At 42.5% G+C, this 22,090-nt stretch overlaps 1 protein-coding gene across 1 annotated transcript in view; it reads right to left on the bottom strand.

The window, feature by feature from the left end:
• Positions 1-134: 134 nt before the first annotated feature.
• The window catches only part of ddhd1b (DDHD domain containing 1b), a 94,509-nt gene continuing 72,553 nt past the window's right edge, over positions 135-22,090 (bottom strand). The window contains exons 12-14 of the mRNA XM_049590662.1: positions 6,554-6,811; positions 4,417-5,108; positions 135-349 (exon numbers count right to left, since the gene is read on the bottom strand). Coding sequence (XP_049446619.1) covers positions 4,924-5,108; positions 6,554-6,811 — 443 coding nt within the window. The 3' untranslated portion in view covers positions 135-349; positions 4,417-4,923. The remainder of the gene's footprint in view (positions 350-4,416; positions 5,109-6,553; positions 6,812-22,090) is intronic.

Here is a 22,090-nt window from a genome sequence, read left to right as displayed (position 1 = left end):
CTCAAAATGCTTTGGTAGGCAGCTTCCAAGTCTCATTGTGGACCTACCCACCAAGTTTGGTGATGATAGGTCAAAGGGTGTGGGAGTTATGGCCAATCAATTCTAAGCTCCACAGCAGAGATTCATTGGTCCGTGGCGGCCATGTTTTTTGACCAATCTGGCTCATTTGTAATAGAAATGTGTCTTGTCATCCCCCAAAGCCGTGTACCAAATTTGGTGTTGATGGAGTCAAAATTGTAAAAGTTTATGTCATGTTACTTTTTTTCAAATTATGCAAATTAGCAAAAAATCTAGTCAGGCGGAGCTTAATGGTCCTTGAGGCTTTTTTGTAGAGCACATTGAGCTGGACCTGTGTGTCAAGTTTCAAGTCATTCAGACTTATGGTGTGAGGGGCGTGGCCTCCCAAAAAAGTCATTTTTAAGCCTTAATTACAGCGCCACCATGTGGCCGACTGGGCTCATATTTTAATAAAAGTTGATGCACATCATTTCCAATCATTTGGCCAAGTTTCAGGTTTCTGGCTCATTCCAGCTCACGGGAATTTGAGCTCAAGCGGCAGACAACAAAAAATAATGATAAATATAGCCGCGAGCGGCAATCTGCGGGTTCTAACCTGTTCCACCCCAAACCAGCCACCGTGACCCTCACCACCCACCGTGACCCTCATCTGCCGTAGCGCAAGACGTTCCCCACTCTGTCCCTGATAGCTCCAAGCAATACATACTCTTTCCAAGTCACACATTTCTTGAAATCGGGTTTTCAGCTAGACTACATGGTAATAACATTTGTGGAATACTTTCACATAGAGACTCCATGTGAGAGCAAATGCATTGGCTAGGAAGATGCAACAAAATAATGTTAATGATTTTTGGAATGAAGTCAAGATTAGGAATCATAGTAAAATATCTTTGTCCTCCAGTATGGAGGGGGTAAGTGGCAGTGTAAATATTGTGGAATTATGGAGAAGACATTACATGGAGCTTTTTAACTGTGTTAAAAGTGATGCTTTTACTGTTGGCGATGTATCTCATGATAATGTGGTCATAAGGCCTGATGATATAAGTTACGCAATTGGGAAATTGGCTTTAAACAAATCCTGTGGCCTTCATCTGATCTCTGCAGAGCATTTGAAATTTTCATGAATGAAATTTTCATTTTCAAGAATGAATGAATGAGTGAATGAATGAACTAGAAAATTTCACATGAAATTTTGAGTGTGCCTGATGCTGCCAACTAGTATCCCCATACCAATATGCTAATTATTAATAGCAGTAAATGTATCACTGTGTGTCTGTGTGTGTGTGCATGCCTGAATGTGTGTATGTTCACGTGCTGTCGCGCGTTTGTGTATGTCTGTCTGTTTGTCTGTCTGTGTGTATGTCCACTTACAGATAGAAAAAACAGCTTAACTTAACAGCTAAAAAAGACTGCAGTCTAAAATGTCCAAGATGGACACAGAAAGACAGAGACAGACAGACCCAGACAGGCAGACTGACACATATGTAATTACCTCTGTATGATGAGGCTTTAACTGCAAAGAAGACAGGTTGCTGGAATATTCAAATTTGACTGTGCTGTGACACACAGACGATTGGCCGGACGGCTGGAGTTGATTCAGCCAATCACCAGTTGGCAATGGCACAGTCAAATTTAAATACACCAAGAAAAGGCAGAAACTGAGCCAAAAGTTCCTCTCAAACTCCAACTGTTTAATGAAAAACCGTAAGTTGTACAGCGACAAAAAGCACACTGTGAGCGAGAGGACAGGATGCGGATCACAAAGATGTAAATTTCATTTCTGTGGTGTGAAAAATGAGGCCAGAGCCATGATGGACATAAGTGGAATGGTCTGCTTTCTTCCAGAAATTTGGGCTCTCACTTAACATGGGAGTGAATGGGGCAGTTGGATGGACTTGTTGTCCTTTTAGACCACCTGCAGCCAAAACCCTAAATCCATTTTCTTCAGCGGTCGCACCTCTGCGACCGGAACAGCTTTTCCTACAATTTGGTGTACAATTTGTGTATGTAGAATGAATGATGTGGCCGCACCAGCGAGTTTAAGAGAAAATTTCTTGATGATTTCAGAGGTGCTGTGCACTCTAGCGATGACATCACCCACTCTAACTCTCAACATTCCATGCAATACACACCCGTTATAAATTCTGAGAAGGGCTGAAAATGTCATGATTTTTAAACAGCTGGTGTAGAAAAACTAAAAGAGATATGGAAAATATGAATCAGTCACTGAAAGTCGATGGCAATGTCAACATTTCAGAGTTGGAATGGAGTTTCTACGTGAATGTATGAGTCTGTGAAGTGTGGGTGAAGATGAGTGAGTTTGAAGGATTTTCTCATTGACTTCCATTATAACCAAGTTTCAGAAAATGCTGAATATTTTGGAAAGTTTGAATGGGATTGAAAAGTTGAATCATATGTAAAAAGTCAAGGAATTGCTGAATATTTTCCAGTTTGAATGGAGTTTCTAGCTGAAAGTATGAATCGGTAGTTACCGTTTGAAATTTTGTGATTTTTGAAGATTCCGTAATTCATTTTCAATGGGAAAACGGTTTGGGAAAAAAAAACGGGAATATCTGGGAATGGCGGTGGCGCCCCCTATGTACCAATCTCAAAATCTTTTTTTGGGTGTGTTCTTGGTCCCCTTCTGATGATATGTACCCAGTTTTGTGACGATGAGAAAAATGCTTAACATTTTACAGCCGATATTCGCTAAGCCCTTTCCAAGGACACTTTGCTTGACGGCAGCCGTGTTTTTCGTCCGATCTTGCTCATTTATAATAGAAATGAGTGTCTGTCCCCGATGCCTCATGCCAAGTTTGGTGTTGATAGCACAAATATTTCAAAAGCTTATTCATTTTACTGTTTTTAACATTATTAAAATTAGCAAAAATACTGTGAGGGCGGCATTCATGGTGCAAGAGGCTTTTTTGTAGAGGACTATCAGGAGGATGTGTGTGTAAAATTTCAAGTCAAAAGCACTTGTGGTGCGGCGGGCAGAGCCTTTCAAGGTTTACACTCTATGTTATAGCACACCTATAAGGCCGATTGGGACCAAATTTTTTGAGCAGTATTTGGATGTCATTGATAGTCCATGTACCACGTTTCATGTCCCTAGGTCCTTCCAGCTGGTCATAAATTAATAAAACGCAAATTATGACAGTTAATGACGAATAGGACACGCCCACTTTCACCTATCAACATGGCACTCAAGATATTAGTTAATAGCCACCCCTAGAACATGCATACCAAATTTGGTGAAATTCCATCCAATGGTCTTTGAGATACAGATGTGTGGCATTTATAGCGCCCCCTATAGGCTGACCTCAAAATGCTTTGGTAGGTAGCTTCCAAGTCTCATTGTGGACCTACCCACCAAGTTTGGTGATGATAGATCAAAGGGTGTGGGAGTTATGGCCAATCAATTCTAAGCTCCGCCCAAAGCGAAGATTCATTGGTGCGTGATGGCCATGTTTTTTGACCAATCTGGCTCATTTGTAACAGAAATGTGTCTTGTCATCCCCCAAAGCCGTGCACCACATTTGGTGTTGATGGAGTCAAAATTGTAAAATTTATGTCATTTTACTGTTTTTCAAATTATGCAAATTAGCAAAAAATCTGTAAGGGCGGCATTCATGGTGCAAGAGGCTTTTTTGTAGAGGACTATCAGGAGGATGTGTGTGTAAAATTTCAAGTCAATCAGACTTGTGGTGCGGCGGGCAGAGCCTTTCAAGCTTTACACTCTATGTTATACTGCTCCCATAAGGCCGATTGGGACCAAATTTTTTGAGCAGTATTTGGATGTCATTTATAGTCCATGTACCACGTTTCATGTCCCTAGGTCCTTCCAGCTGGTCATAAATTAATAAAACGCAAATTATGACGGTTAATGACGAATAGGCCACGCCCACTTTCACCTAGCAACATGGCACTCAAGATATTAGTTAATAGCTACTCCTAGAGCATGCATACCAAATTTGGTGTACTTCCATCCAATGGTCTTTGACATACAGATGTGTGGCATTTATAGCGCCCCCTATAGGCTGAGCTCAAAATGCTTTGGTAGGCAGCTTCCAAGTCTCATTGTGGACCCACCCACCAAGTTTGGTGATGATAGGTCAAAGGGTGTGGGAGTTATGGCCAATCAATTCTAAGCTCCGCCCACAGCCAAGATTCATTGGTCTGTGGCGGCCACGTTTTTTGACCAATCTGGCTCATTTGTAATAGAAATGTGTCTTGTCATCCTCCAAAGCCGTGTACCAACTTTGGTGTTGATAGAGTCAAAATTGTAAAAGTTTATGTCACTTTACTGTTTTTCAAATTATGCAAATTAGCAAAAAATCTAGTCAGGCGGAGCTTAATGGTCCTTGAGGCTTTTTTGTAGAACACATTGAGCTGGACCTGTGTGTCAAATTTCAAGTCAATCAGACTTATGGTGTGAGGGGCGTGGCCTCCCAAAAAAGTCATTTTTAAGCCTTAATTACAGCGCCACCATGTGGCCGACTGGGCTCATATTTTAATAAAAGTTGATGCACATCATTTCCAATCATTGGGCCAAGTTTCAGGTTTCTGGCTCATTCCAGCTCACGGGAATTTGAGCTCAAGCGGCAGACAACAAAAAATAATAAGTCCAACATTTTGCAGTTCCAAAAACCTGTATCTAATAATAATAATAAGTAATGTAAATCTAATAACATATCAAATAATATTATTCATATTTAATATTTCACATTTCAAAAATTGTGTCAAACAGAGAATTCCATATGTTTTATCTCAATTAAGAAATCAGTAAATGAAGAGGGCTTCATTTTTCATTTTATGTTCCATATGTTGGGCATTTAGTTTATATTTGAAAAGGCGTGAATAGAAAGTGAGGTGACCCCAGTGGTGATGGCTCCATGCATTAGTTTATGAGGTCTCTGAGTTGTCTTCTGCAGGTTCAAGAGACTCTTGTGGTCTGTACATAAAGGTGAGGAGGAACAGCGCCACATCATAGGAGCACCAATAGGCCGTGTGTGAGGTTACTGCTGACCAATAGCGGCTCTCCACCAAGCCCTCCCGCAGCTCAAAGTCGATGCGTCTCTCCAGTTCCACTAGAACAGAGAAAAAGACAGAGTATAGTATCCAGCTGCATAAAGTGTCAAAAGAAGTTATCTTCCGTCAGAGTTCTCTGAGCCCTGGTGGACTGTAGTCATATTGTCTTGAGTGCTCACTGTCAGCATATGTGTATCTTTCTGAATGATTCTTAATGGCAATTTAAAGTATGCAAGGTATGTGCAGTCTATTGGTTAGATACATAACAGATATTGCAGCACTATTTCTTTTACAGGGGCATTACCAGTGCTAATATTGACAGCAAACTCTCGCAGGTTGGCAAATGTCTTTTTTTTTTAATTCAACCTGTACATATTCTGTATGTGTGCAATATTAAGCCTTACTACATAATAAAACTAAATACAAACATACAACATGTAAAAAAGAGATCTCTTCAAAAACATCTGTGATGGAAAATTATGGTATTTGACCTTTTTAACCTAGTGTGTTCTGCATGTGTTGTATAATGTTGTTTTGATGAAACTGAACTTGTCACCTAATGATATGTGTTGCTCATTTAGTAACCCCTGCTGTGATAGCAGCGTTAGATACAGCAGAGGTCTAATGGAAGTAGGTTAAAGGTTACGAGCCAGGGAGGCTCCCACACCAAGTGTCCTTGTTAGCCTCAAGAGATGTTGTGTCTTAGGGATGCTTACTGCAGAAACCACCTGAGTGCCATATTTTGACTATTGACATGCATGTGTTTTGGGAACTATAAAGATAGCATGGCTGAAGAACATCTAGGCACTCACTCACTGACTGACTGTTCATGTGGTTTTATGTGTGTGTGACTCCAGTTATGACTAGATCCTGGTAAAGATGAAAGTTATTTACAGAGCATCTCAGCCCTTGAGAAATCTCCTAAGGTTTCCTAAGCAGAGGAGAAAGGGGTGGGAAGACAAAGAGGTAGGAGAGATATTCTCTAAAGCTAATGAACCACTACAGATTAGATCATGCAGGGATGACAATCAACAAGACCACTTTGGATTGTATCCAGATTGGTTAACTTGAGTAAGAAAAATCACTCACTATTTGACCTTAAAAATCTGTGATTGGTGTTTCTGGAAACACCCTTTTGTTCATTAGCTTAGGTAAGGGAAATTGGTTTCAATCAGATTTTGTGCTAGCTCCCATTAATGTGTAATTTCCATGGTGCATTTATTCTAACATAGCAGTTTTACTTATCAACAGAAAGAAAGCAACACTTCAGTTCATGAAACTACATAGGTAGTCTGATATATCAACATCATACTTTTCTAGCTACAGCCTCAGTGGGTGTTGAGGGCTTAGGGGGACATTGAAACTGGACAAGGGACATTTTGAGAAAAAAAAGGAACATGAGAACATAATGAAACTGACTACAGGAAACAGGCAGATTTAATGGGGTATGATGGATTTTGACCCTCTGATAGCCAGCTCCAAGTTTCTCACTGAAAGTACTTACAAGAGGTACTGTCCATGACAGATGAGGTGGACTGGGACATGGCAGGCTCTACCTCTGTCCTATCCTCCTCTATTTCTTTGTCCTTCACTTCGGCCTCTGCCACTGGTGCTCCTTCCTCCCCTGATGACACATTTTCAACTTCAGAGGCTCCACCCTCAGAATCTAATGGCTCCTCCTCTACTCCACCCACCTGGCCACTGGAACGGGAAAAACGGGAAAACAGGATTCCTCCGATTCCCTTTCCAAGACTGGCAGCACCTGTGGGGCAGTGAGATCTATGTTTATGATTCATTCATTTCACTTAGTAATGCAGAGTAAAATGTGCCAAAAGTTGGGCCAGTACTAATAGTTTTTTTGTTAAATAATATTTTGACATATCACTAGGCCAAGGCTTGGGCCCATGATCGTCCCAAACACGGTAAAATAAGAGTCCCTGCAGATAAATACACTACCTGGCTTGCTCTCTCTGACCCAATCCGTCTCTCTCTCTCTCTCTGAGCTTTTCTCAATTTTTTTTCTTTTTAACTTTCTTACTTTGAGTTTTTTCAGTTTAGCTAGCTAGCACTTACGTTTTGTTTTGGTATGGAGATGAAGACCACTTTCTTCATAGCGGTATTTCTCCTATTTTTCTATGGACATGATCATGTGCGGGGACCTGGTGCCCAGCCGTGGCACCCACACCCACTGATCCGCCACAGGACAGCGGACAGCGATAAGAGGAAAGGAGGAGGGCTGGCTGTGTTTGTGAATGATCGATGGTGTAACTCTGGGCACATCACTATCAAGGAACAGCATTGCTGCAGGGACACTGAGCTGCTGGCTGTTGGCATGAGACCATATTATCTACCCTGGGAGTTTTCTCATGTCATTATAGTCGCAGTGTATGTCCCCCTGTCTGCTAAAGCCAAGTCAGCTTGTGACATTCTCCACTCTGTTACAAGTAGGCTGCAAAGACAGCACCCCCTGGCTCTCCTTCTGATCTCTGGGGACTTCAACCACGCCTGTCCTTCCACCACCCTGCCCACCTTCACCCAGTATGTTTCCTGCCACAACAGAGACAATAAAACACTGGATTTATTTTATGCCAACACCAAAGAGGCATACCACTTATCCCCCCTGCCCCCCCTGGGAAAAGCTGATCACAACCTGGTTCATCTTCTGCCTGTCTACAAACCTCTGGTGCAGAGGGAACCAGCAACCACCTGCACTGTGAAGAGGTGGTCTGATGAAGCTGAGGAGGCCCTGAGGAACTGTTTCGATACCACTGTGTGGGAGGTACTCAGAGATTCCCATGGGGAGGACACTGACAGTCTGACATCATGTATTATGGATTATATTAACTTCTGTGTGGAAAGCACCATACCCACTAGGACTGTACGCTGCTTCTCCAACAACAAACCCTGGATTACTCCAGATATAAAAGCTCTCCTGAAGGAGAAGCAGAGAGTTTTTAACTCTGGAACTAGGGAGGAGCTGAAGGCCATGCAGAAGGAGCTACAGAGAAACATCAGGCAGGGAAAAGAAAGATATAATAAGAAGATGGAGGAACAGCTGCAGCAGAGTGATGTCAGCGGAGTCTGGAGAGGTCTGAAAACCATCTCAGGACACAAACAACCAGACTCCCAGGCCAGAGGCGACCAGAAGTGGGTGAATGATCTGAATCTGTTCTTCAATAGATTTGATCAGTCTGCCCCTCCCCTGGCCCAGACATTACGGCTGCAACCCCCCACATCCTAACCTTCACCTTCCCCCCCACCTACACTCCTGGCACACTGCTTCAACACCTCCCCCATCCCCGCTCCCCCGGACATCTCACCACTCCCCACTCCTCCCCCCACCTCATCACCTCTACCCCCCAGCACAGCCCCCCTGCTCCAGCTTGTCCTTCAGTACCTGTCAGGTGAGAGAACAGCTGAAGAGGATAAAGACGAGGATGGCTGTGGGTCCAGACGGCATCAGGTGCAGGCTCCCTAAGTCCTGCGCAGACCAACTCTGCGGGATAGCTGAAACCATTTTCAACCTGAGCCTGAGGCTGGGGAGAGTACCACAGCTGTGGAAGACATCCTGCGTGGTACCTGTGCCCAAGACTCTGCATCCCAAGGACTTCAGCAGCTTCAGACTGGTGGCATTAACATTGTTCCTCATGAAAACTCTGGAGCGCCTGATCCTGTCTCGTCTCCGCCCCGCAGTAGGCCCTTCAATAGACCCGCTGCAGTTTGCCTACCAGCCTGGCATTGGGGTGGAAGACGCCGTTGTCTTCCTCCTGCATAGAGCTCTTTCTCATCTGGAGAAGCCCGGAAGCTCTGTGAGAATCATGTTCTCTGACTTCTCCAGCGCTTTCAACACCGTACAGCCTGCGCTTCTGAGGGACAAACTGGAGCACATAGGGGTGGCTAATCACCTCACATCCTGGATCCTGGATCCTGGACTACCTCACGGACTGGCCGCAATATATTAGGACCCAGGATTGTGTATTGGACTTGGTTGTCTGCAGTATGGGGGCCCTGCAGGGGACGGTGCTGGCACCATTCCTCTTCACCTTCTACATTGCAGACTTTTCATACGACACCCCCCCCGTCATCTGCAGAAGTTCTCTGACGACTCTGCCATAGTCAGCCTCACCACAGATGGGGACAATAGGGAGTACAGAGAACTGAACCAGGTCTTTGTGGACTGGTGCCTGAAGAACCACCTCCAGATCAATGCGGGGAAAACCAAAGAGCTGGTGGTGGATCTCCGCAGGCGCAGACTCCTCCCCCCAACACCGGTGAACATCCAGGGAAAGGACATTGAGATGGTGACATCTTATAAGTACCTGGGTGTCAGTGGTGGCTGCTGGTCTTTCAAGGAGGGGAAGCTCATTTTCGGCCTACATCATAAAATGTGTCCGTTTATTTATACGTAAATTCTACCCTCCGTTCCTTTCCAAGAAAATGATCTGTGACCCTGTCGTACCAACTAGTCATCTTTTCCAGGGACTTGTGTGGGACCAGTGTCCTTTCAATGGCCAGCAGAGCTAGGCTGCTTAGATGGTTTCATCAAGAGGCATGGCCAACAGTACATTTTATTTGTGACAGCACTTCCAGTCAGCCAGCTTACTTTGTCATACCAGGATAGCTGAAAAGATCTGTCACTTTTCCCCACCCTTTGCACCAAATCAATCTGAGGTGTTGATCTGCCCTGCTGTTTAACTCTAAGTTTCTCCTCGTAAGGAAGACTATCAAATGGCTTCACCAAATCCGGTCGACAATATTCAAATTGTCTGCCATTATGTGCAGCTTGCTAGCTCGCTCACTAGCTGGGGCTGCTGCGCGAGGCTAGTGTGACCGCCTGTGAGTGCTTTGGGACAGTGGAGGGGCTCACAGTAGCACCCGCTGCTCATTGGGACAGTAACTGCAGAGCGACAGAAGTTAGAGTCTCCAAACACGAGTACAGTCTCCAATAACACCAGAAGAAGATGCTAGATTTGTCACTAGTCATTTTTAACAAAGAAAAAGTCACTAAGAGGATTGGAAAAGTCTCTAGATCAACTCAGAACAACGGAATGAAACTTGAAAAATGCTCCGGTGGTGTTTATATTTCAAGATCGCTGACTCGCTCATTTCGTTGTCAATCAAAAAGGGATTTAGCCTCAGACAGATCATCCAATCATCATGCAGAAGCCCAGCATCCAGGCCAGCCAAGGCCAGCCCACTGCCCCATAGACCCCCAGAGATGCTGAGTGTCCGATGGGCGGGACAAAACCGAGCATTTATCCAATGACTGTCTAGTTTCGCCGCAGTGGAACAACCCACTCTATGCTTCCCCATTGAAGTCTTTGGATGCTGAGCTTCGACACTGTTTAATGCACTGTCACGCTACGGGAATGAATGAGAAGAAAGTCGCGTCAGTGACCTGTGATAAGTAGCTGATTCTGAACAAAAGTTGAACGCGTTCTAGCGCATATTTAGTCAATGAAATGTAAACACAATTGTACATATTTGACCACCTATTTTTTGACATTTTAGGGGAAGCTGAGCTTCCCTTGCAGTCTTAGAGCAATCGCCACTGCTGGGTGTTCATCTTAACAATAAACTGGACTGGACTAATCACAACTGCACTGTACAGAAAAGGCCAAAGCAGACTCTACCTGCCGAGGTGGCTCAGGTCTTTTGGAGTGCAGGGGGCACTCCTGAAGACCTTCTTTAACATTGTGGTGGCATCAGCCATCTTCTACGGAGTGGTGTGCTTAGGCAGCAGCGTCTCGGTTGCAGATAGGAAGAGACTGGACAAGCTGATCAAGAAGGCCAGCTCTGTCCTGGGATGCTCTCTGGACGCTGTGCAGGTGGTGGAAGAAAGGAGGATGACAGCCAAACTGTCATCTCTGAGGACTAATGACTCCCACCCCCTGCAGGAGGAGATAAAAGCTCTGGAGAGCTCCTTCAGCGATAGACTGATTCACCCAAAGTGCGTGAAGGAACGCTATTGCAGGTCCTTCCTGCCTGCTGCTGTCAGGCTACATAACCAGCACTGCTCACAATAAACTGCACCATGGGCACTTTAGGGACACCACAATAAGCATAACTGTCCCCCTCTGTGTTGTTTATTTGCACAGACAATTTTTCACTTTGCACTAAATATGTTCACTTTATCCATTGCTCACTTTTTATCCACTGCTCTTCATTATTTATTGCTGTCTCTTGTATTTTTTGTACTTTTTTTGCATGCCCAGTTTTTTAAGTTTTTAAATTTTGAAATCTTTAATCTGACTCTTTCCACTTGACTGCTGTAGCACTGGAATTTCTCAATTGTGGGATCAATAAAGGTGTATCTTATCTTATCTTATCTTATCTGTTCCTAGGACTGCACACTTCAAGACTGACGCTTCAGATGTTGTTCCTGGAATCTGTCGGAGCCACTCTCCCAGTTTGGGGGTCACTGCCCTGAGTGCTCCTACTACCATGGGGACCACCTCAACTTTGACCTTCCACATCTCTTCCAGCTGTTCTTTCAGCCCTTGATACTTAGCCAGCAGCTGTTTGTCAGGCTGGAAGCTGAAGTCCCACAGGAACCCTGTACCCTGATCCTGCTTGCATCTTATACCCTGCCACTATGTGCTGGACCATCTCAGGGGCATCTTTGCACAGCCTGCACCTTGGGTCTGACCTGCTGTGGTAGACCCTGGCCTCTATGGCCCTTGTGCTTAGGGCCTGTTCTTATGCTCCAATGATTAGTGCCTCCATGCTGTCTGTCAGTAGAGCATTCTCCAGCCACTGGAAGGTCTTCTTGATATCAGCCGCTTCCTCTACTTGACAGTGGTATGCACCATGTAGAGGCTTGTTCCTCCATGTTGTTTGCTCCTCCACCTCTTTGCCCTCATCAGGTTTCTGCTGTTTGAGGCATTCACTTAGCAGCTCATCCTTTGGGGCAATCTTTTTGATATACCCCTGGATTTTGGATGTTTCATCCTGGATAGTGGCCATGATGCCTCTCCAGGATTACTGTTGCTGTACTGTGAATCAGCTTGTTGGTCTCAGTGATGGTCCTTGTAGAGATGGTATTTAGGGCAGCATTCACATCTTCTAGCAGATCATCTGAAGGTACTTGGCAACTCAGCTTCGGGATTCGTTGGAGGCTTCAGGTTTCCACTTTGCTCACTTCTGCTGTAATGTGAATCAGCTTGTTGGTCTCAGTCTCTTACATTGAGGCTGTTTGTTTCTACTAGGGCTTGGTACCCAATCTCGAAATGTGGGGGTGATGATGACATCCCCCTGCTGACCTGTCGTCCTGACTCCCCCTTGCTGTAGCATTGTTGAAGTGTTACCCCCTTGCCATAGCACTGTTAAAGTATTTAATTGATCTCTAGTTGTGATAGTAGTTGGCGGTTATGAATGTTGGATGATGTGCTACCAGATGTTTCTTAGTTAGTCTTGATTGTGAGGTTCTATCTGTTTACATCCTCTACTTCTTGTTTGTTTTATACTGTTTTATTTTCCTGTTTTCACCTGCTCTGTTATCACAGCATTACACAATAAAGTTAAAAGAAAAATACACCACCACGCAGTGAGAGTGTGTCAGACGTGATGATTGAGAGGGAATACCTTTGTTTATACCAAATCCTGCAGAATATATCTTAAAAAAACAAACCAGCATATATTCCCACTCTAAAGTCTACCTACACATTGTCTTTAACACTTCATCCTCAATTTTTTCAATCAATTTTATTTATAAAGCCCAATATCACAAATCATAATTTGCCTCATAGGGCTTTACAGTATACGAGATCCCTCTGTTGTTTGGACCCTCGCAGTGGATAAGGAAAAACTCCCCAAAACAAACCCTGAAACGGGGGAAAAATGGTAGAAACCTCAGGAAGAGCAACTGAGGAGGGATACCTCTTCCAGGACGGACAGATGTGCAATAGATGTCGTACAGAATAGGTCAACATGATAAATTAATGGTAATCCGTATGACACAATTAGACAGAAAGAGAGACAGAGAGAGACAGCGACAGAGAGAGATGCAGGACAGACGGTAATGACAGTAGCTTACAACAACATTAATGAAAGTAATAATATTATAATTATAATTCTGGCTATTGTGGTACAATATGTTGAAAGTATATATTAATATCTCATAGTATACATATGTGACAATAATCATATGTGTATAATAACAGTAGAAATATGACTAATGATAACAGCAGCAGCAGGAGGTATCAGGCAGGACCACGGCAGCAGCACAACCACACACGTCACACTATCCAGGCACCACTGCGATATAAGTTAACCTGAGAGATAGTGGAGCACAAAGGCTCCGGAGAAGAAGCCGAGTTAGTGACATGCAGTATGGCCGAGTTAGCAAGATGCAGTAACAGGACATGAGAAAGAGAGAGAGAGAGAGAGAGACTGAGAGAAGGAGAGAAGGTGCCCGGTGTATTATAGGAGGTCCCCTGGCAGACTAGGCGTAAGTCAGCCTAGTTAGGGGCTGTCTTCTCGTTACAGTGGCAGGTAACAACAACAGAAGCAAAACAGTTCTCAAACTTCTATTCTGATCTTGCTACTCAGTCATAGGCATGACCTGGTGGTGAAAACCATGCAGCCCAATACTAAACATTAACTCTGCTTCTAATAACACTGCAGCCTAAAAACTTTTTTAATATCAGTATATTTTTTGCATATGAAGAAATAAGATTTGAAATTCCAAATTTAATTCAACTTTATAAAATGAATAATAAGTTGTGGGGGTTATGGACCACCAAGTAAAGAAAAACTGTCTTCTGAATTAACCTCTCACAATTACCACCATTAATATTAGTACTACTACTAATAACACAAACACAATTAATAATTATTACTCTTATTGTTGTTGTTATTGTTATAACACGTGATCTAATTCTTAAATACAGCTGAATAGTTAAGTATTAGGTGCAAATAAGTAATCTAATTGATATTTCTTTTCTCTTTCTTTATTTGTATATTTAGTATTGAGGTAATCCAAAAGTAACAGAAAGTAATCAGTTATGCTATTTTAATGCTATAATCCTTTGCTTCGGTTAACAACGTTTTTAACAGGCAATTAGTAATGAGGGTTTACAACCCGAAGAAAAACCTGGAACATGAAACTTGGCCCAATAAATGGAAATGATTTAGAAATGCTTCCCAAGAAATATGACCCAAATTGGCCACATATGGTGTTGCTGTAATTAATGCCTCAAGACATGATATTGTAAAGGCCGTGCCCCTCACACTGCAAGTCCAATTGACTTTAAATATGGGAAACAAATCTAGCTCAATGTGCTCTGAAAAAAATAGCCCTTGGGACAGGCCCCCGGGAATGCTACTCAGCCTTACATAAGCAACCCAAAAAGCTTTTTCACCACAGACCACAATTATTAGACCCCATACTGTAAACAAGGTAAATTAACCTGCACTTGTATAGCACCTTTCTAATCATTTGACCACTAAAAGCGCTTTTTACACAACGAGTCACATTTATCCATTCACACACACATTCATAAGGTCAGTTATGACTCTTTCTATAATAAATTGTTGATCCATGGAGGTTTTATATTTATAAAATTTCCCTCAAGCCGAGAAAAGCATTTTTAAAATCTGTGACTTCATCAAAATGAAAAGTCTATGAACTCGTGGGTGATGCCAGCAGGAGAAACACTACTGCACATATTCAGAAGTAAACCTGAAAGCAAAAAAAAAAAAAAATTCTGGCATATGCTCCAGGCGAGCAACTCCATTGGAATGAATAGGTGCCATCTTGGCGTCCAGTAGCTAGGTATTATTGAGTCTCTTAAATCTATGCTCTTGGACCATAAAAGTCTCATAATTATGCTAGTTTGCATAAAATGAGAACAATAAAATGAATAGACCTTTATGAAATGGACAATTCGGACTTTGAGCACCTCACTCAGAATGGGGGCATCTGGTGGCTGCGCCTTGAGCCATGGGGCCTGGTCTGGCTCAGCCTAAAAAAAACAACATGGAGCCATCTCCCTGTGGGCCCACCACCAGCAGGGACAGAAATCAGGGTCTGGTGCATTGTGTGCCAGGTGGTAGGCATGGACAGGGCCTTGGGCATGCTGATCCCTAGTGTCACCGACTCGCTCTGGGTACGTGGAACGTCACCTCTGGTGGGGAGGGAGTTGGAGCTGGTGCAGGAGGTGGAGTGGTACCAACTAGATATAGTTGGGGTCACTTCCACATGCAGCACTGGTTCCGGACCCAAACTTCTGGAGAGGAGCCGGACTCTCGTTTTTCCGGAGTTGCCCAGGGTGAGAGGCACTGGACAGGTGTGGGGATGCTCACGAGCCCCCAGCTGAGCGCCGCTGTGTTGAGGTTCTCCCCAGAGAATGGAGGGTCACCTCAATGGGACTGTGGATTGCTATGAGAGGGTTTTTGACTGTTGTGGGAAAGAGAGATGAGAGGTAGGAAATTGGGAGGAACAGCCTGCCTGAACTGAACTCGAGTGGCGTTTGTTATTGGACTTCTGTGCGAGTCATGGAAAGGCCATAACAAACACCATGTTTGAGCAGGGGGAGGTTCATTAGTATACTTGGTACCCAAACACTCTAGGCCAAAGATCTATGATCAATTTTGTGGTTGTATCATCAGATCTGCGGCTGTGTGTCTTGGATACTTGGGTGAATAGAGGAGCACAGCTGTCAATTGATCACCACCTGGTGGTGAGCTGCCAGATAGACCTGGTAAATATGTGAGGGTGAACTCGGAGCATCAGGCTGAGGCCCCTGTCCGTGAGGTCTTCAACTCCCACCTTGGGAAGAATTTCTCATGGAGGCAGCTACTAGGAGCTGTGGTCAGAAAGTTTTGCCTGTCATGGAGTCAACTAAGAACCAATGAGGGAGGCTGTCAGGCTGAAGAAGGAGGCCTGTTACACCCGCAAACGTAATAACAGCCCACAAACGTAATAAACCACAAACCTAATACAAATCTGCAGCTTTGAATATAATAATCCCTCAAATGTAATAAATTTCCCACAAACGTAATAGCAGCTGCCTACTACAAATGTAACACACAATTTTCCGCAAATGTAATAACTATTACATTTGCAGGAAATTATTACATATGTGGGAAGGTGATAATCTAAACTGTAATAACTTTCCCCTTAAAGGGAAATGGAGAAATTTCCCTTTAAGCAAAGATATGAGAGTTTGTTAAACATACTGTATAGCCTGGTAATCAGAATCAGAAAGACTACTGATCCCTGGTGGGAAATTCTTGTTACATAAAGCAAAGATATAAGTATTTCTGTACTTGCTTCTGTTTGTATCTGCCAGTACCTGCTTTTTCCCAGTAATGGTTTTGATTACAATAAATGTACACATTTACATTAAGCTGTATATGTGTCTTTTTAAGGAAAAGGATAGCTAGCCTATTTTAAAAACAATGAATCGCCTAACACATATACATAACACAATAAAACAAGATTATTGTGGAACTCAAAATTCTGTTATCTGTACTGTTATTAGTCTATGCACATTAGATCATTAGTAACACTAAATGTAACACAATAAACCAAAGTATATCAGTAGGCATTTCCTTCCATCTGTCTTTCGGATGGTTTTTTACTAGCCTATATACTACAACAGTATAATAAAATCCTGAAATTATGGCTTTTAGTTTTGGTGTGCCACCCCAAGATTTTAAGTGGCCCCATCTGACCACCCCTATGAAAAACACACACACACACACACACACACACACACACACACACACACACACACACACACACACACAGCAAGTATAACAGTACTGTGCTATAGGTACTCTTTTCGCAGTTCTTGGTGCTTTAGCAATATTGTTGTTGTGGCATTCATGCCAATAAAGTGAATTTGAATTGAACTGAATTAATACACCTTTTTTTGGTTCAGCACAGCGGACAGCGGTGAGAGAGAGAGAGAGAGAGAGAGAGAGAGAGAGAGAGATGATCCTCATTATCAAGAAGCATTTTGCTTATGCAAAGAAATAAATCTGTTTGAACTAGATATTTATATGCCACAAAACAATTAAGAAAGAGAGAGGGGGGGATCCGTTGTGTGATAGCGGAGCGGAGAGTCAGCAGCTGGATTTTGCACCCACGACCATTATTCATTGTATTATTACATTTGTGGGAAGTTATTACAATAAAGATTTTCACTTCCCCACAAACGTAATACATCCCTGCAAATGTAATAGTTATTACATTTGTGGGAAATCACGTGTTACGTTTGTAGTAGGCAGCAGCTCTTACGTTTGTGGAAAATTTATTACATTTGTGGGTTTATTACATTAAATGCTACAGATTTTTATTACGTTTGTGGTTTATTACGTTAGTGGACATTATTACATTTACACGCATGTCATCATTTAATCGCTGGCTGTCCAGGTGGTGTCCAGCAAACAATGTGGGTTTCGTTAATCATTGGCAAACTTTCTGTGGAAAACCTGGTCTTATTAGGAGAGACGGCATTCATCCCATTTTGGATGGAACTGCTCTCATATCTAGAAACCTGGCAAAATTTATTAGTAATTCAAAACCCTGTGATAGGAAAGAACTTCTGGTCCAGAGACAAAATAGTAAAAGATGCACAACAGACGACAAGTTGATCTTCAAGTGACGGTTTAATAGCAGTGCTGCGGAGAAGGTACAACTCTCAGTCTGTCACACACATATCGACACTTATATAGTTGGCCAAAACCCACACCTGGAACCATTATACAGTACATTCCTCTAACCTAGGTAATGTTTTTCTCAGGGCACCCCTATGCAATTGCCCAGGGCTCCCTAGGTAACTGATCTGTGGCATCCCTATACACGTCATCCATTAGCATCCAGACTTTGGGTCTCTGCCAAAACCAGATCCAGATGTGTTGTCCATCAATCAATACAATGAATACAAACATGACGTATGTGCCTAGGTCACGTCATCCTAACAATCCTCCCTTTTTTAACATAGCATTAAACACACTAAAACTAGGAATATATTTGATTAAAACAATATATATATACATATATGACAAAGAAAATAACAAATAAACAAATTCAATGCTAGTGGGGGGCGAAAAACCCACACATCCATTATATCCTTTGTGGGAAAATTCCCCCATGGTTCCCTTTTCCTGTTTTTTTCTCCCATCAATTAATTGGGTCGACCACTGCAAAAACAGCTTACATTGAGCTTAACATTTCTCTTCTTACTCTCATGGCCTTTCCTTCTCCTAACACAACATCAATCATTGCACAAAAAAATGGATCAGCTTTATCAGAAACCTCTAACTTCCCTTGCTCCTTCCAGCACTTCAAGAACCTTTCTGCATACTCCGAAACTTCAGCCTTTTCAAAACATCTCATCAATTTTCACTCACCACCCAATCCTCCGTTTTCACACTTTTCCCAATTCTCTTCATTGCAAATATTCTCTTAAACTCCACAGCCATACATTCCCGCATGTACTGCAACATTCTCAACTCACACATAGTTTTATCACTCTTATACTTTCTATGTGCCGCATCCATCACTTTACTAAAATTCTCAAACCACAACCGCACATACTCACCCTTCCACATCTCGTAACTTTTATCTTTCACACTCTGTTTAGGAATAATCACAGTTGCAAAAACTTTACCAAACCGCTGCGAGTCCATTTCCTGTTGCTCTATATTCGCAAACATCCATATCTCCAAATCGTCATCTTCACCCTTATCATAATCCGGTGGCTCTACTACTTAGCTACTAACCTAAGCTGGTTTAAATCTTATTTATCTGATCATTTTCAGTTTGTTAATGTTCATGATGAATCATCCTTATGTACTAAAGTTTGTTTTGGAGTTCCACAAGGTTCTGTGCTCGGACCAATCCTATTTACTCTATATGAGTATATGATATATGATAACAAGCTCTGTATAATGGATTGTAAAGAAATTCGTCAGGTTATTATTTTGTAGACAGTCAATCTGGATTTATAGCGTGATGGGATGACAGCACAATGATGTGTGTGGTATCACTGGAAAGCTCTAGTCCTGCGCTTTCATGTGATATGCGTGGCATTTCTGTGTGAGCCTACATTCACGAGTAATCCATCCAAGAGTAATGTGTGTACAAAGCTGTATGAAAGCTCTGTTATACATAATTTTTGTGTAACTTTATCATTTTTTTTTTCACTGTGAAAACATTGGACTACTGACAAGTGCTTGGTCTTGTCGGAAAGCTACAATTCTGCTGTTTCATGTGATATGTGTGGATTCTCGCTATGACGCACGGTCGAGAAAATCAATACATCTATTGCATGTCTGTCCGTCCTGCAAGAGGGATCCCTCCTCAGTTGCTCTTCCTGAGGTTTCTACCGATTTTTTCCCTTGTTAAAGGGTTTTTTGGGGGTTTTTCCTTATCTGCTGTGAGGGTCCTAAGGACAGAGGGACAGAGGGATGTCGTATGCTGTAAAGCCCTCTGAGGCAAATTGTGATTTGTGATATTGGGCTTTATAAATAAAATTGATTGATTGATTGATTTATGAACATTAATAATATTTATCAGTAAATTAATTGCCTGTTTTCAGCCTTTTAACATTTGCTGTCCCCACTCATCTTTGCCAAAAAGCAAATTCAGTTGCAGCAGCCCCGTGCAGGTCTGGTGTACGCAGGGGCCTTTCCAGGCTTTGAGGAGATTCAGGGTTTTTGGGAGATTCAGCAGAAATCTTTCCATGGCAATTTTTTTAAAGAATATATAAAAATTGTGATTTTATTCCTTTTTTGTGTAGTCTGACACATTATCTACATTCAAAGTACAAAAAAGTCCCGAGTGTAAATCTATATATATTTTGATTGTGAATTAGAAAATAGCCGTTAGGCCACTCGGCACCCCACTGCATGCCAGATTTAGCCCATGGGCCACAAGTTGAGTATCACTGGGCTACTGTATGCTCAACCAATCAACTTTTCCTCATCACGATTTAGCATCATCATGTCAGTGTAACTACACACATAGAAAACATAACTGAAGCATTATTCCTGTAACCACAGCTACCAGTGATGTCACACTGTTCTGACGCATCCATGGGTACACTACTCAAATGAATAACAATAAAAATATTAGCCTAAAAATATTGATTTATTTATCAAACTTGAATTCACCTTTCAGTTTATCCAGAGTAAAAGTTTAAAAGCAAAGGTTAATGTCATTAGGGCAGCTGTGGCTCAGAGGTAGAGCAGGTCCTCCACTAATCAGAAGATTGGAAGTTTGATCCATTGATCCTCCAGTCCGCATGTCAAAGTATCCTTGGGCAAGATACTGAACACCACATCGCTCCTGATGGCTATCTCATTAGTGTATGAGTGCAGGCAAGTGTTTAAACTGAGTAGCAGGTGACACCTTGTATGGTGGCCTCGATCAGTGTGTGTATGTAAAAAGTGGTGGTAAAGTGCTTTGAGTGGTCAGAAGACTAGAAAGGTGGGGCGGCGGTGGCTTAGTGGTAGAGCAGGCGCCCCGTGTACAAGGCTGTTGCCGCAGCGGCCCGGCTCGAATCCAGCCTGTGGCCCTTTGCTGCATGTCATCCCCCCTCTCTCTATCCCTCCTTCACACTTACCTGTCCTGTCCACTAAAGGGAAAATGGCCAATAAATATCTTAAAAAAAAAAAAAAAGAATACTAGAATGGTGCAATACATGTGCAGGTCCATTTAGTAAAAAAGGTTTGCCCATTAATCATTCCTGGCAGCATGGTGGCTCATTGGTCTCTGTGTATTAATCCTGTAATATTAACAATTACAAAAAATACCGGCATCTGGAACAACTCCAGACTCCAAAGGTAGGTTGGGAAATGGATGACACTGAGTAATGAGTTAATGAGTTAATGAGTTAATGAGTAAATGAGTTATCAGTTAAGTTCAAGGCTGGACTTTCAAAATAAAAGACCCCAGGTGGGAACAAGTATTACAATGTTGTAACCCAAGTTTTATAAGCACAGGCAGAACTGTCTGCTGGACTCCAAGGGTAACACTCTCCCCTAATCATGAGCACATATTTGCACACAGAAACTTGTATAACTGTAGCCAGCCAATCAGGACATGGCTATCTCAATACATGCAGACACCACAACAAATTAAGGCAGTACCACAAAGTTGTCTGCCACCCTACACCCTCTTCAGCAAGCGTAGCATAGGAGTGACAGGGACCCTAGATGGAATGCTCTGACTGTGCTAACAGAACTAGTGTTATAATATCGTAACCTTCATTCTATCTCACACAGGCCCAGCCCTCTACTGGACTCTATGGGTACAGTGAGTGGAGCCCTATGAACGCCCTGTTGCAGCATAACATGGACCCAGCCACACTGATCTTGACTGGTTAATAATTAGGGGTGCCTAATGTGCAACAAAACCTTACGTTTCTTCTTATACTTATTCTTCTTCCTCCTGATTTTTCGGCACACTTCTTCTCCCGCAGTGTTTCCAACACATAAAAATACATGACAAAACATGCGGAATGATGGGTAATGGTGTGCTATGACTTTTCTCAGAGAGAAACAGGTTTTTGTGAAAATCGCAAAAAAACTTTGTAAAAATTCCAATTCAAATGAATGGGAGATTGTCGAGAAAACAAAATTAAATAACTCCACTTTGAGGCCACACCAAATCGCCATAATATGACATAGAAAACTTATTCATTTTGATATCTAGCAAAGTCAGTAAGAAAACCACAGTTTACATTTCATGATGTTTTTCAGATGTTTCATTTTATAATGGGTGTCTATAGGTGGATGTTAAATACAGACATGAGAGGAGACATACATACGTAGTATGTATATTCTGTGCCTAATGATCAGGTTGAAATTATGAGGTAAATTTTAGTGACAATGAGGCTATTCAACGTTTCATGGATAGATCATCTACTCCTCATTCCTCCTCCAAATATTCATCCAAATCTCAGTCATCTGCAGGAAGTCTTCTGGAACAGTCTGTGTGTAACACACGCCAATTTCTCAAGCAGAACAGCAAACTCTTCAGTTTAAATCACAAGACCAATCATCCTCCCATCCACCAGAGGTCAGC

This window comes from Epinephelus fuscoguttatus, linkage group LG11, assembly GCF_011397635.1.
Source record: "Epinephelus fuscoguttatus linkage group LG11, E.fuscoguttatus.final_Chr_v1".
NCBI classification, from domain to species: domain Eukaryota; kingdom Metazoa; phylum Chordata; class Actinopteri; order Perciformes; family Serranidae; genus Epinephelus; species Epinephelus fuscoguttatus.
The sequence above is the reverse complement of the archived record's forward strand: the minus strand, read 5'-3'. Positions and strand labels throughout refer to the sequence as shown.